Here is a 14,215-nt window from a genome sequence, read left to right as displayed (position 1 = left end):
GTATGTATCAGTCAGGACAGGGTTTCCAAGCCCCACCCATTATACCTCCTTCCCGCCCTCTGCCGCTGTCCCCAATTCTCCTTTGCTCGGTGAGATAGTAACTGTCTGAGAAATCACCTAGCTGGGAAAGAAAGAAAATTTTCTTTCTTACATCATAACTTACTGGGACTTTGTGGATGGGGGCACAGAGTGAAGGTATCATTTTTTAGATGCTCCAAATGGCATGCAGGGGGCACATCCAAGCTTACCACCAGGAAGCATACACTGGACAGAGCCTACAGTGTTGGATGGCAGGGGAGCAGGTGCGAAAAATGCACCCTTCAAGTGTGTTTTTCCATATACCTTTCAGACAGATGGTCAACAGTTTCTTCTACTGTGTTCTTCCATGGTCGTCATGGAAACAGCACCATTTCTAAGGCCAGTGTAAAAGAAGGGCTGCCTTACATCCCTTCCCTGCCTTTTCATTTGTTTTCCAAAGCTCCTTCCTCCATCCAAAAGGAATAAGGCCAAAGCCCTACCAATGACACACACAGCTAGGACTGAGATAAAAGGAATGTGGTCAGAGGGTCTTTGACGGAGGAACAAAGTCTGAAGCATTAGGTCCAGGGGCATGCCCTCTGCTGACCACAGTGTTGACCATGAACTTCCAAGCCTGAGTCTAGTACCATGGTCTGCTGTGAGTGGCTGAGCTCTGGGAGCAATGCCTAAAGAGCAGATAAGTTACCTCCAAACCCTTCCCACACTATGGCGCAGGTTGAAATGCATCCCAGGAAAATGAAACCAATATTAATGGCACATTATCAGGGAGCTTCTATGTGTGCCTGAGCACAAGGCATTGTGTCACAGGAGTATCTCCCATGCCTTCCACGGCAGAGCTAAAGTTTGTATCCTACTTAATCTTTGCCACTACTCTAAAAGGGTTGTTTATCCCCATTTTGCAGCGGATAAAACTAAGGAAATTAACATGATGAACCCCAACTTTCCTTGCCCCTGGGATGAGACCAGCTTGCCTGATCCCAGGAATGCAATCTAAGAATCTCAGTGACCCAAACTTGACTACAGGAATCTCACATCACAGACCCTGACTGCCTGCCTCAGGGGTGGGCCTTGGGGATGCTTTTTGCAAGATGCAGCTGGAACTGCCAAAGCATTGGTCAGGCAGCTTTTCTATCCAATTCACCAGAACCTTCTCACTCAACCACTCTGAAACCTCAAAGAAAGGTCCCTAGGGTATCTGCTTCCCTTTGAGTATCCCCTGTGGAGTATCCACTGTTTCAGCTGACCTGTCTTGAGTCACAGCACAGGTCTATTCAAGGAGTAAGCTTGGGCTGTGCAGAAAGCAGAAGGACTCCATGAGAAGCCAGACATGATGACCAGTGTTACAGTTTCTGGCAGCCAAAATCCAGGCTGAAGGAAGGCCACTGGGACCCCTGCCCTGCTTTCTTTAAACCCACGCTCCAGGAGAATGGGCAAACAACCACACAATGCAGATGCTTGCAGAGGACTTGGTGCCCTTCCCCGGGGCACCCTCACCTGCTCACTCATCACATCTGTAAAAGGGCCTGGGCCTGGCAACCGGGGAGGGGCCTGACCCATTTTAAAAATACAATTCAGGGCTCGGCAGCGTGGCCTAGTGGCTAAGGTCCTCGCCTTGATCCCATATGGCCGCCGGTTCTAATCCCGGCAGCTCCACTTCCTCTCTATCTCTCCTCCTCTCAGTATTATCTGACTTTGTAATAAAAATAAAATAAATTTTAAAAAAATACAATTCAGTCACGTCACCCCTCTGCTCAGTACTCTCAGAGCTGGCTTAAAAGGCCCTCCATGAACCCTGCTTTCTATCTGTTAATCTTCCCCCCTGCCCCTTCCTCTCAGCTCCAACTAGTAACTCATTACTTTTCTCATGCAAGAAATGCACCCCCTGCATAAGGCCTGCGAGCCTGCCGGGTCCTCAGCCTTCTGCAGGATCCACACCCTCTGGTACATCTTAGCTCAAATGCCTTTTTCTAAGCAGGGCATTCACTGACATCCATCTTAACATTTTAGTGTTTTCACACTGCCAGTATCCGCTAACACCCACCCCTGAAGGACTTTTCCTTTCCCATCAGTTGCATTTCCTATCTCTGACTCCCTCCATCCTTCAACCTATGACCTTCACAACACAAGGTCAGCTTTCCCGATTTCTGTCCACTGCACTATCTCCAAGCCTTAAGAACTCCACCAGGAGCCTTGTCGGTGCTCAGTGAAACGGCTGTTGGGTGAAGCAGTGGAGGGAGCAGACACTGTATCAATGCTGCTTGGCAGTCCCAGGTCTAGGCTCACCTGTTCGCAAATAGCGCCTGTCATGGTGACAGGGAAGGGCCTGACGTTCCCTCGGCCCAGATTCTCGCGCTTCCTCTGGTTGCTGAAGAGCTTCAGCTCCCTTTTCTCTTCCTCATCCAGGGAGTTGCAGTAACGGACCTGAGCAGACACAAAGCATGGCAGCTGAGAGGCCCGGAAGGTGCTCATGGAAACTAGCCACGCGGTGGTACAGCCTGAACTTGAACAAGACAGGCGATGACGGCCATGTAGGTTGAGCTTCTGCGAATGCCATCGACTGGCCATAGGGCTTACCGAAAGCTAAAGGAGTGGCCCTGCCTCTCACCTGACCACCACCCTAGGTTCCAATTCACCTGGCATGGCTTGGCATGCTGGACACAATCTGGGAAAGTTCCACTTTGTCCAAACTGTGGTCTCTAAGAATAACTTCAAGCCTGTGAGCCATAACAACGGGAATGTGCTTAGGGTTCAGACCTCCCATTTCATCTTGGGAAAAAATGGGGAAACAAGGGCTTGAGGCTGGGGAAATGACCCCAAAGCTTCTGGGCTGCCACAGGGAAGCCCTTGTGGGAAGTCCCCTCAAGCTAATTTGCATGCAGGAGCTAAAACACTGCCTGCTGGTCTGTAGCTGGGTGTGTCAACTTGCAAAACAGATTTTCCTACTTGTGAAATATAGAGACTAAATTAAAGAGGGGTGCAGAATTACAACAGAAATTCAGACCCAGTATTTCCTATTCTCACACCTGATTTATGTGCACAGTGGGAACTGCGCAATACTCTGGAACTGTTATTTCCTGTTGTTTTTTAAGTGGATCCATTTTTTTTTTAGAAAAAAGAAACTTAAATGCATTTATTGTAAAAGAAAGTATATTATGACTACAAATGGAAAATCAATCTCACTCGCAAAACACAAATGGTGACCATAAAGCTAACAAGGGTAAAAAGAAAGTCTCACTGTTAGATCCTACCTGGGGACTTTGTTTACAGGAGATCTCAGAAAGGAGACCTCTTATGATGGCACTTAAAAACAGAGCTAAGGGCCCGGCATGATAGCATAATGGTTAAGGTCCTCGCCTTGAACGCGCCAGGATCTCTATGGGCGCTGGTTCTAATCCTGGCAGCTCCACTTCCCATCCAGCTCCCTGCTTGTGGCCTGGGAAAGCAGTCGAGGACGGCCCAAAGCCTTGGGATCCTGCACCAGCATGGGAGACCCAGAAAGAAGTTCCTGGCTCCTGACTTTGGATCGGCGCAGCATCAGCTGTTGCGGCTCACTTGGGGAGTGAATCATCGGACTGAAGATCTTCCTCTCTGTCTCTCCTCCTCTCTGTACATCTGCCTTTCCAATTAAATAAATAAATCTTAAAAAAAAAAAAAAAACAGAGCTAAGCAGGAGACAGGGATGTGTGTCTTATCTGGGTGCAAAGATGATGATGAAATATTGACTTTAGGATCACCCTTTGTCTTCCGCACGCCAAGGCAAATGGGTCAAGTGCCCACTGCTGAGTCCCGGAGACAGAATTCTGCAATAAGGACATAGAAATCTGATAGGGTCTTCTCATCAGAACATTTTGCACCAAAAACACCAACAAGCTACTCAAAGTAGAGAAGTGCTGCTCTTCTACCTTGATCAAGTGCAGAGTTAAAAAAAAAATGTCTTCTATGAGAATGTTCCAGAGAGAGAGTGAATGATCTGCGGTGACCTAAACAGCCCAGAATATAAGGTTACGCCACTGCCATTTTATGGACATGCTTGTAAAGCAGGGCACACCCCTCCTGCTTGTAAAAACCCGCATTTTCGCTTCTAAATTAGTTAACCAGGCATCAGGTTACAACGCCCGCCCTCAGCTTTAAAGGAGAAAGCATTGTTTCTATTTGTTTTTATGAAGTCGGAAGTCAGCAGCGGGACGGGGACCAGCCGATCTCTTTCTAGGAGTGGCTTCACTGGAAGAGCTTGCGTCTCGCTTACTTCAACAATTTCCGAGGCTCTCAAATGATCCCCTTTGATCTGAAAGTGGAATGGGATGAGACTTAAAACAGCACTCACTCCCCCCAGGACAGGACTATCCGGACACCGCAAGCGGGAGGGGTTAGTTGATAGAAAACTGGCGTGTGGCTCTACAAAGGTTTTTTTTTTTTTCCTTCCCATGAAAAATCATTTTTTTTTCTATTTGTTTTAAATGCAGTCAGAAGGAAGCAGACAGCTCAATACTACAGGCTTATCCTTTGTATACACACACACACATACATGCATGTATACACATATAACCAAATACCTACAAATTCATTGCTAGCTTATTGACCTCTTATTGCATGAAAAACTTTGAAAAACTGGCTTACTAATCTCCCCTTAAGGATCCATTGTGCTGGCCAGATATGTGCTTTCAGAAGAATGGACAGACTGCAGCTCACACATTGACGCATTCCATCATGAGACTAACCCTCGTTTAGAGCCCCAGATTGGCGCACACAGCTTCTGAGGGCAGTGCAACATGGAAAAACGTGCATGCTGATTTAATGGGAAAGGATGCTGAATATCGGAGCCTCACAAAGTTTTTGCAGGGCTGGGACTTGGCCCAAGGGATCCCCGGTCATCATCTCTTCAGCCACACAGGCAAGCCTAGGATACAGCTTGCACGTGATATCTGCAATTTTAGGGCTCTTCGGTGATCCCTCAGCAGCCATTAGTGTCAGGCAGGCAGGCTAAGCCACTATGTAAAAAGGACAGTCTGCCTTCTGGTCGCACTTTCCAGACGGTGTTGGCCAGTTTCTTTTGGCTCGTAGGAACGTAGATGAAACCTACAATAAAGCCCCAGAATTTTCCCTTGGCAGTCTCACGCGTTATGAAAAGGGGGCCCATCCATGGGAAGGGGAGAAGTCTTCTCCAGCCCCCTCTGGCCCCTTACCTCATTGTCGTGTGGGGGGAGTTGGTGCAGCAGCTGCTTGATTCGCAGTTTCTCTCCAGGACTGTTGACATAAGGGACCTTCTCTTCTGGGAGGCAGCTGTAGTACTGGTGCACCTGAAGGACAGACGACACAGATCACCCGTCCAGTTTCCACAAGCTGCGTGCCCATGCCCAAGTTCTGGGGAGAAGATGCCCTCGGCGAGGTACGACCACCCGGCTTCTAGCGGCCTCAGCCTTCAGGGAACTCAACATTCTGCTGAGTTCCCAAATGAAAACAGACACACACACATCCTGATAAGAGCGCAACCGCATCACCCACATCTTGCAATCTCCCTCTCTCTGCCAACTAAAAAAAAAAAAAAAAAAAAAATCAAGCCTGTGAACTTTTCTCAAAAAGGAGAATTCAGCAAATGTGCTGGTGGCCCCAGAGGGCAGAGCTTTCTCGGCAAACTCCCGCGAGCGCTGGCTTTACCATTTTTCTCCGTGAGGCTCCAGCCTGGGATGTGCCTCCCCAAGCCAAAGGGATATGTCAGCACCTGCCTCGGCCCCACGGCCAAAGCCAGGCTCTGGCACTTGGCAAACTCCTGGGTGCTTTAGTCTCCACCTAGACGAACAGCCCTCCAGGGTTTGAGCCGTACGTGAGGCAGGCAGCAGTAGACAGTCAGCAAAGGGAGACTCACTAAATTGGGACTGTAGAACACGTCACTAAAACCTATCATTAACGTGAGGATTTGTGTACATCCTGGAAGGTCTTGCTTAGCAACTGTTAGGTCGCATCCTCTACTTCCCGAGACATACTCTACCCTCACATCCAGCATGGGAAACACCAAGTATCTGATTTTTGTTTCAGAAAGGAAAACAGCCATCCTACCAGCCCAAGTGGCTGTGTGCGAAACTGGAGAAGGAAAGAAGAAAGGCCGATCGAAAGAGAAGGTGTGCCGTGGGACAGGAGGGACAAACAGGATGCCTCCAGTTCTGAGATCTTGGTGGAAGTTCCTTTCCCTTTGCACAACCATTGGTTCTGCTGCAACAACAAGCCATTCATTCAACCAAATGCAGAAGAGGGCAGAGACCAGGGACTCCATGGTCCTCAGCCTCACTCACACTCCACACATTCGGTCTCACTCTTTTGTACTGAAGGAACCCCGGGTATCAACACATGCTTTGGGAATGCTGGGGTGAAGATGTGCAAAAGCTCTGTCTCCTTTGATCTCCCACAACTCAGTCACAGTGTTATAAATGCAGGCAGCAAGCCTCTGTGATGACAGGACCTTCAAAAACATAAAAACCATCTCTATCTTCCTAACTAATGATCACAACCATTGGCCACCATGGGCCTGTCGTTCTGTTCATCACATCCCAGAGACAACGGCCAACAGGGTTCTCCTGGCACACGGGCTGGCTTTCCGGATCCCCTCCCTGGAGACAGACACCTGGCAGGAAGCCGCATCCCTGGAATGGAAGGAGCCAGCTCCGGGTTTTGATGGCAGCTCATGTACTGCCAGCACTCCCTGAGCAGGGAAAGCAAGGCACAGACCACAAGAGAGTCCGAGATTAATACCTGGCTGCTTGCCCACCTGAAACTCACACACCTCCCTGCCAATATCCTGGCAACTGAGCCTGAGTCACATGCTTCATCAGATCCTGGCCCGGTCTGAAGATGTAGGTCCGTCTTGGTGTCTTGGGGGAATGGGCTTTGTTTCCCACATCAGAACAGTGCTTAAGGCCTGCTGCAATGGCTCAACTGGCTAACCCTCCACCTTGCAAGTGCCAGGATCCCATATGGGCATTAGTTCATGTCCCGGCTGTTCTACTTCCCTTCCAGTTCCCTGCTTGTGGCCTGGGAGAGCAATAGAGAATGGTCAAGAGCCTCGGGAACCTCCTGGCTTCTGGTTTGGGATCAGCTCAGCTTGGGCCATTGTGGCCACTTGGGGAGAGAGAGAGAATGCTTGCTGCACCATCACTTCATCAGCTGTTGAAGTCTATTGATAGATACAGAACATTATGAACAACTGCTACAGAGCTGAACTGCTACAGTAAGTTCAAACTGGAACCTATTCCCACTCGCCCTCACTGTGCTCACAGCCCATCTTCACTGCTCAGAGCACAGGTCTCCTCGCCACCATCGCTCTACCTGTCACCCCCTAACACACCAGAAGGCTCTCCCAGAGCATGTCCTTGAAGCAAACCTTCAAGGAGACAGTCCATAGCAGACCCAGTTTGGGACATCTCCGCACCTTCTATAGCATGACCAGCCTGAAAACAGCCAGGACTGGGCCGGGCAGAAGCAGGGATGTGGGAACTCATTCCAGGTCTTCAACATGGGTAGCAGAATCCAATTACCTGAGCCATTATCAATGCCTCTGAGAGTGTGCATCAACACGCAGGTCGTATCAGGAGCTGGAGCTGGATGCTGAAGCCAGACATTCAGAGTATGACACAAGCATACCAACCAGTGTCTTCACTGCTAGATCAAACTCTTGCTCCCAAGATGTTGAATTTAATTCATTAATTAGAAAGAGTTAGAGAGAGAGGAATCTTCAATCTGCTGGTTCACTCTCCAGGCTAACAATAATCAGTGTAGAATCAGACCGAAGCCAGGAGCCAGGAGTTTCACCCATGTTTCCCACATGGGGGGCAGGAGCCCAAACACTTGGTCCACCTTGGCTGCTTTCCCCAGGCCATTAGAAGGGCGAAAATAGCAGTGAGTCTCTGGGATAAGAAATGCCACCACAGGCTGACTACAGAATGCTGAATTCTGTTTTTTCTTTTTTAAGATTTATTTATATTTTTATTGGAAAGGCAGGTATACAGAGAGGAGGAAAGACAGAGAAGATCCTCCGTCCTCTGGTTCACTCCCCAAGTGGCCGCAATAGCCAGAGCTTTGCCGATCTGAAGCCAGGAGCCAGGAGCTCTTCCAGGTCTCCCACATGGGTGCAGGGTCCCAAGGCTTTGGGTTGTCCTCGACTGCCTTCCCAGGCCACAAGCAGGGAGCTGGATGGGAAGCGGGGCTGCTGGGATTAGAACCAGTGCCCATATGGGATCCCGGCACATGCAAGGCGAGGACTTTAGCCATTAGGCTACCGCACCAGGCCTAGGATACTGAATTCTTAAGTCCCTGAAGGTAGTAACTACCCTTGGGGGAACGCAGTTTCATGTTTCCTGGATACCTTCTATTACCCTTTATATTTCAAGCCTACTGGTGAACACAAGAAAGCTGTCCTTTCTACTAGTATTCTAATATTCCCCAAATGTATAATACACAAAAAATCTTACACAAGGTTAGCAACAGTTTAACGGGTGACTTAGCAACTTAGATATTTGTCACTAAGATGAATCTAATTACATTGACCAGTAACCTACCAACACTACAGATCACAACAGAGGTGATCTGGCTAGCTTGGAGAAAGGAAATGAGTTAGATCCGTGCTGTGTCACTTATGGTCCTTTTTAAAGCCTGTTCAAGATGAAAATGTCTCCTTTGATCTCCCACAACTCAGTCACAGTGTTATAAATGCTGTATAAATACTGTTGGCTTCCGTGACTCCTCTGGTGTGTAGGTGCTACACTTGCCAGGTTATTCACGGAGAAAATGGGTTAGTAGATGGATGGGGAGGAGGAACCAAGAACTCTCCAGAAAATCAGCCTGTCTTTGGCAGAATGCGCTGGACTCTGGCTTGCTCTGCAGCCAAACAGCTGGACAGCCAAAAACACTGGGTAAATGTCTACACATTAAATCTTCATCTCAGCACTATGCCCCTGAAAATGCTGCAGATCTCTTATTTAGTTCAGAGACATATCACTTGTTCATTTTTAGGAGCATACAAGCAAACCCAAAAGACTGTTGTTGATGATAATCACTAGAGAGCCATTATCCAGTAGGCTGGTCATTCTATTTTTCCTCTTGTGTGTAGTGAGTCCCTTTCTTCAAAAGCAGGCCCGTAGAAAGTGCTAGAAAGTCCGCTCTGTTTAGACAATCGCAGGAAAAGGTGTCCTGCGAATTTGCTCTAGGTGAAGTCACCCTAGGTAGACGTTCCTTGAACAAGAAAGCATTTTGAGTACAATAAACTGGCTTAGGAAAACGAAATAGCTGAAGGCCTTTATTCAAGGTGTTACTGCCATCAGAAAAGCTTGGCAGCGACTCCAGCCTGTGTCAGACAGATTGCAAGAGGGTTAGTCAGACAGCAAATAAAATCTACGAAGCAAGGCCTCGCCCACTTGGAGAGACTGGGCTTGTTAGCAGGAGCTGCACATTTGACACCATTCCTGCCTGGGCAAAGAGACCAAAGGCATAGAGAAAAGTGCAATCATCGAAAAAAGCGTGCAAAGAAAAATATGCAAGGCACATGATTTCAATCAGTGATTCTTCAACTTTTCAGCTTGCCTTACAATCATCTGAAGGCTAAGTGAAAACACAGATTCCTAATATTAGAGGCCTGAGGTGAGGCCCTGTAATCTGCATTTCTGATCATTTCTAAGGTCCTGTGCCGGTCCAGGGAACACACTTGGAGATTTTTAGAGCTTTCTGGTCTCTCTCCCTCCACAACCAACCCCACACAGTGGTCGGACCTTTTATCCAGGAGATCCAGAGAACCACAGGAAAGCAATGCTGGCCACCACCCCCACGCTGTTTTCTTACATATCTGCTTTCACACACTCACACATACACATATGCACGCATGAAGCCAGGAAATTCCACCAGCTTTGGCAAGAACAAGAAGTCCTAAGGACAAAGCGCTCAGACTTTTCAGCAGGAGCCTTTTCTGTCTCTAAAAGCATTCTTATCTTCCTGGTGCAGAAACCCAACAAAGAGCAGTTAGACATTCTTGGTAGATCTCGGCATAAGCTGTTCCTCACGGCTGAAATAAAGAAAGTGATCAATGAACTATTATTGACTAAGTGGCTTGCACTGTAGGCTTGAAGTGTTTCTTTCTCTCTGTCTCTATCTTTTTCTCTCTCCTTTCATTTCTTCTTTTCTATTCTTTTCTTGGCAACCCTCCCCATACCCTGAGGTGAGCATTTGATACACATCAAAATGAATATGACAGTGTTAAACAGCGGTGAAGCAGTTTTTGAACTTGACTTCCTCATCTTTCATCTTCCACCTCTGTTATTTACAGATTCTTGAATTTCATCAAAAAAATAAGACATTGGCAGAAGGACAGGAAAGCACACAAAATCGAAGTAGGAGACATACCTGTTAGATCTGAATGGCTGACCGAGGGGAAACTGAATGTGTGTTCCTGTGGTGTTCTTGCTAATATTGCCAACACAGGTTTCCCAAATGAACTGACACTAAGCAAACACCTTGTCTTTCCTGTGTGGAGATGCTGGGATGTGATGGGCTAGGCTGCCTTCTGGGGTACCTGCATCCCATATCAGAGCTCTCATTTGAGTCCTGGCTACTGTGCTCCTGCTCTAGCTGCCTGCTAATGTGCCTGGGAAGCGACAGATGATGGCTAAAGTTCTTAGATCCCTGTCAACTCCAGGCTTCTGACGTTGACCTGGCCTAACCCTGGCTCTTGCAGACAAGTGATAAGTGAATCAGGAATAGAAGCTTTCTCTCTCTCTTTTCCACTGCCTCTCAAACAAATCAATCTTGAATAACAGTTTTTAAACAACACGATGATGGTGTCACAGACAGTTGTCTACTCATGTCCATTTACCTACAGGATCAATATGCCCAAGGACATATTGATGAAGGACAGAATTTCTGCACCTCCCCAGTGGCGACATGTAGCCAGAGAGACCTACTTTGATCAGTGACATTCAAGGTTGCAACTGCTGAGAGAGTTCTTTCAAAAGAGGCTGAGCAGTTGGCAAAGATCCATTCTCTTTTCTTCCTTCCTCCTTCCTGGAGCGTGAACAGAATGGCTGGAGTTCTAGCAGTCATACTGTATCATAAAGTAATCTTAAGGACAGAAATTACAGGTTGAGGAGAATGGTAGGACAGAAAGTTAGGAGCAGGTCTGATTGCTTACAATCCCATTTGGAGCCACCAGACTAAGCTGGCCTATCTCTGAAGATCTTTTACCAACAAGAGAAATCAAGAGTTCTTTCTTTACCATCTCTGTTTTCAGGGCATGATAGTAGCTGCTACATGACAACAGCAGGGGTTCTTAAATCACCTCTGAATTTTTCTGAACACTATTGCCATTCATTCCCCTAGGAATACAAAAGAAGCCCAGAACTCTCGTGCGTTTTTAAAAAAATATTTATTTAACTAAAAAGCAGGATTATGTCCCGGGCGTTGGCTTAACACACTATGCCACAAGGCCAGCCTTGTAAAACCCTGCATTCTAAACCAACAGCTCCCACAATACCAGGAGAAACACTGGTCTAAGGGAAAGGCACACCCCAGCCCACAAGGCAAAGGGACGAAGCCCTGCAGTGTCATCTCTGATACCAGCTGACACATTTGGAGGTTTCTCTAAAAGCCGATCTTAACCGAGGCATGGATGAGAAGCTGTGGCCTTCATCCCACGGTGGCCTTCACAGCATCTGGAACCCGGTGAGTAATCCACCTCAGCCTGCAAAGGTATAATCTGAAATGTACCCCGGCTCCTTGGCAGGCAGGGTGAGGGGAGAACCCGGGTTTGAGGCCCTTGGTGGTTTTATGAGAAGATTGTGCTGGTTTCCCAGCGGGGACCTGGAGGACGACCAGGAAGGCTAGCAGCAGGTGGGATGGGGCTGCTTCTGAGGCTCTGTTTGCTCACTGGGACCCACCCACCAGAATTTCATCACCCCAGGGAAGAAAAAGGGCTCAGCAGCCTCTGACAGGTGGCACGGCACCAAGTTTGGCTCCTTCTCTTTTTTCCCAGAGACCCACGTTTTAATTTTAATTGGTTCACTCAGGAAGTAATTGAGGAAACAGCAGCCTAATACCTAAGGCCTGAGCAATGTCTCCAGCATGCTTATACTCCCACGGGCTTGGACTCAGGACGAGAAAAACACAACTCTCTGGAGGTATTTTCAGTGAGGAATCTTTCAGAGACATCCTCTGTTGTGGGACATCACATGACGTTCAATACAGGAGCAAACCATGTCAACCGCAGGTTCGACCGCATCCAGTCCAGTCACTTTCCACTGCCCCCATGCATCAGTCCAGCCATGATCAAGCGCTCACCTCAATGACAACCATGGCTGCTTTGGACTGTGCAGTTGTCATGAGACCTCCAAGGGCCTGTTTGGCACAAAGCACCATACAGCAACTGTCTTGGCTTATAAATCAGGGCACGTCACTGCTCTTCTCAAAAACCTTACCCATCTCCAGTCCCTCTCTGATTCAAACTCTGAGACCTCACTGTAGCGTCGTGATATTCCTTCCTTTAAACCTAGCTGTCTTTCTTCCTTACCTCTTGATCAGGTCTTTGTCCCACAATGGCCTCACCCCTGTTCCTTTCACACCAGGGCCATTTCATTTACTTACTTTTTTTTTTTTTTTTTTTTTTTATTACAAAGTCAGATATACTGAGAGGAGGAGAGATAGAGAGGAAGTGGAGCTGCCGGGATTAGAACCAGCGGCCATATGGGATCAAGGCGAGGACCTTAGCCACTAGGCCACGCTGCCAAGCCCTCATTTACTTACTTTTGAAAGATTCATTTTATTAGTATTGGAAAGGCAGATAGAAAGAGAGACAGAGAGAGGATCTTCTGCCTGCTGGTTCACACCCCAAGTGGCTGCAACGGCTGGTGCTGAGCCAATCCAAAGTCAGGGCCAGGAGCTTCTTCCAGATCTCCCATGCGCGTGCAGGGTCCCAAGGCTTTGGGTTGTCCTTGACTGCTTTCCCAGGCCACAAGTAGGGAAGTAGGGCTGCCAGGATTAGAACCGGCGTCCATAGGGGATCCTGGTGTGTGTAAGGTCAAGACTTTAGCTGCTAGGCTACCACGCCAGGCCCAGAAAAGCCTTTTTAAACCATTTTTTCCCTTAATCCGTCACCCAGTGCTTCTCACTGGGGGGAAATACTACCTCCCATCCCTCTCTCATTGATATATGACAGTGTTTGGAGATGCTCTGGATTACAACAATTCGGGTAAGCCAATGCTAGTGGCAGAGCCCAGAGTTATTGCGAAACATTCTACAATACACAGGGAGCCTACGCAGGAAAGAACGATCCTAATCAAAAAACATCAATTGCCAATACATTGATAAAGCCTTAAGCTGATTTTCTTCAAAAAACATGTTAGCTGCTAACCTACTGATTATCTGTCTCTTCCCTTTCGAAAGTGATCATCCAGCATACTGATCGCAAAGGGAGCCCCGAGAGGAGTGAACACTGGGTAAGTGCTTCACACAGGTTTGCGGGGTGGATACATCCTGTGTGCTGGCTCATCTCTCTCCCCGACTGATGTATCAAAGGATTCAGACCGACAACGAGCCACCTGAGAAGACACCGGTGGTTTCAAGAGGATCAAGAGTAAAAGTTTCCTTTCATTCCACCAGAGTACTAGCTGTTTATACAGAAACAGCTGGTGTGGCGTGGGTAGAGGACATGTTAAGCAAAGGGAGCGTGGATCAACTGTCAAGGTACTGTGCTTTAAGCGGGAGACACAAAACAATGCTATTTATATTTGAAGTCAGAGTTCTTTTCAAATTGACATGACTTAGTTCAAACAAAGGAAGACACTTACACTATGTGCTAAGCAGGCAGTGTAATTCAAAAGCACATCATTTACGTTGTTCCCTCGTCTGTTAGCTCTCATATACTGACTGTTCCCAGCCCTTCTAGGTTTGTTATGTTTTATTTAGAACACTAACCTTCAGTGTTTGGTTAGAAAATACTTTCCACTTTGTTTGACGTACTACCTGACAGTTACATTGAAGAACCTTAAAGAAAAAGTCTCAGTAATGGAAGAACTTGAGGTTTAGATGCTTTTCCTTTAAGTTAAGGATTATGTAGAGATTTCTTCACCAAATTGTATGAAAACGCTCTCGACAGAATGCTGATATGTTTGCATACAAACCTTCCTAAAAATTCTCCAACAGCTGCCTA

General features: G+C 47.5%; 1 protein-coding gene across 3 annotated transcripts in view; it reads right to left on the bottom strand.

Annotated features, from left to right (window-relative positions):
- Positions 1–14,215, bottom strand: part of PRICKLE2 (prickle planar cell polarity protein 2) — a 352,984-nt gene that overhangs the window by 48,317 nt on the left and 290,452 nt on the right. For all 3 annotated transcript variants that reach the window (XM_004581592.2, XM_058678924.1, XM_058678923.1), the window contains 2 exons: positions 5,223–5,336; positions 2,323–2,460 (listed from right to left, as the gene is read on the bottom strand). In XM_004581592.2, coding sequence (XP_004581649.2) covers positions 2,323–2,460; positions 5,223–5,336 — 252 coding nt within the window. The remainder of the gene's footprint in view (positions 1–2,322; positions 2,461–5,222; positions 5,337–14,215) is intronic.

The sequence above is a fragment of the Ochotona princeps genome, chromosome 21 (genome assembly GCF_030435755.1).
Source record: "Ochotona princeps isolate mOchPri1 chromosome 21, mOchPri1.hap1, whole genome shotgun sequence".
Taxonomy (NCBI): Eukaryota; Metazoa; Chordata; class Mammalia; order Lagomorpha; family Ochotonidae; genus Ochotona; species Ochotona princeps.
Note: the sequence above shows the minus strand (reverse complement) of the source record. Positions and strands in the feature narration are given on the sequence as shown.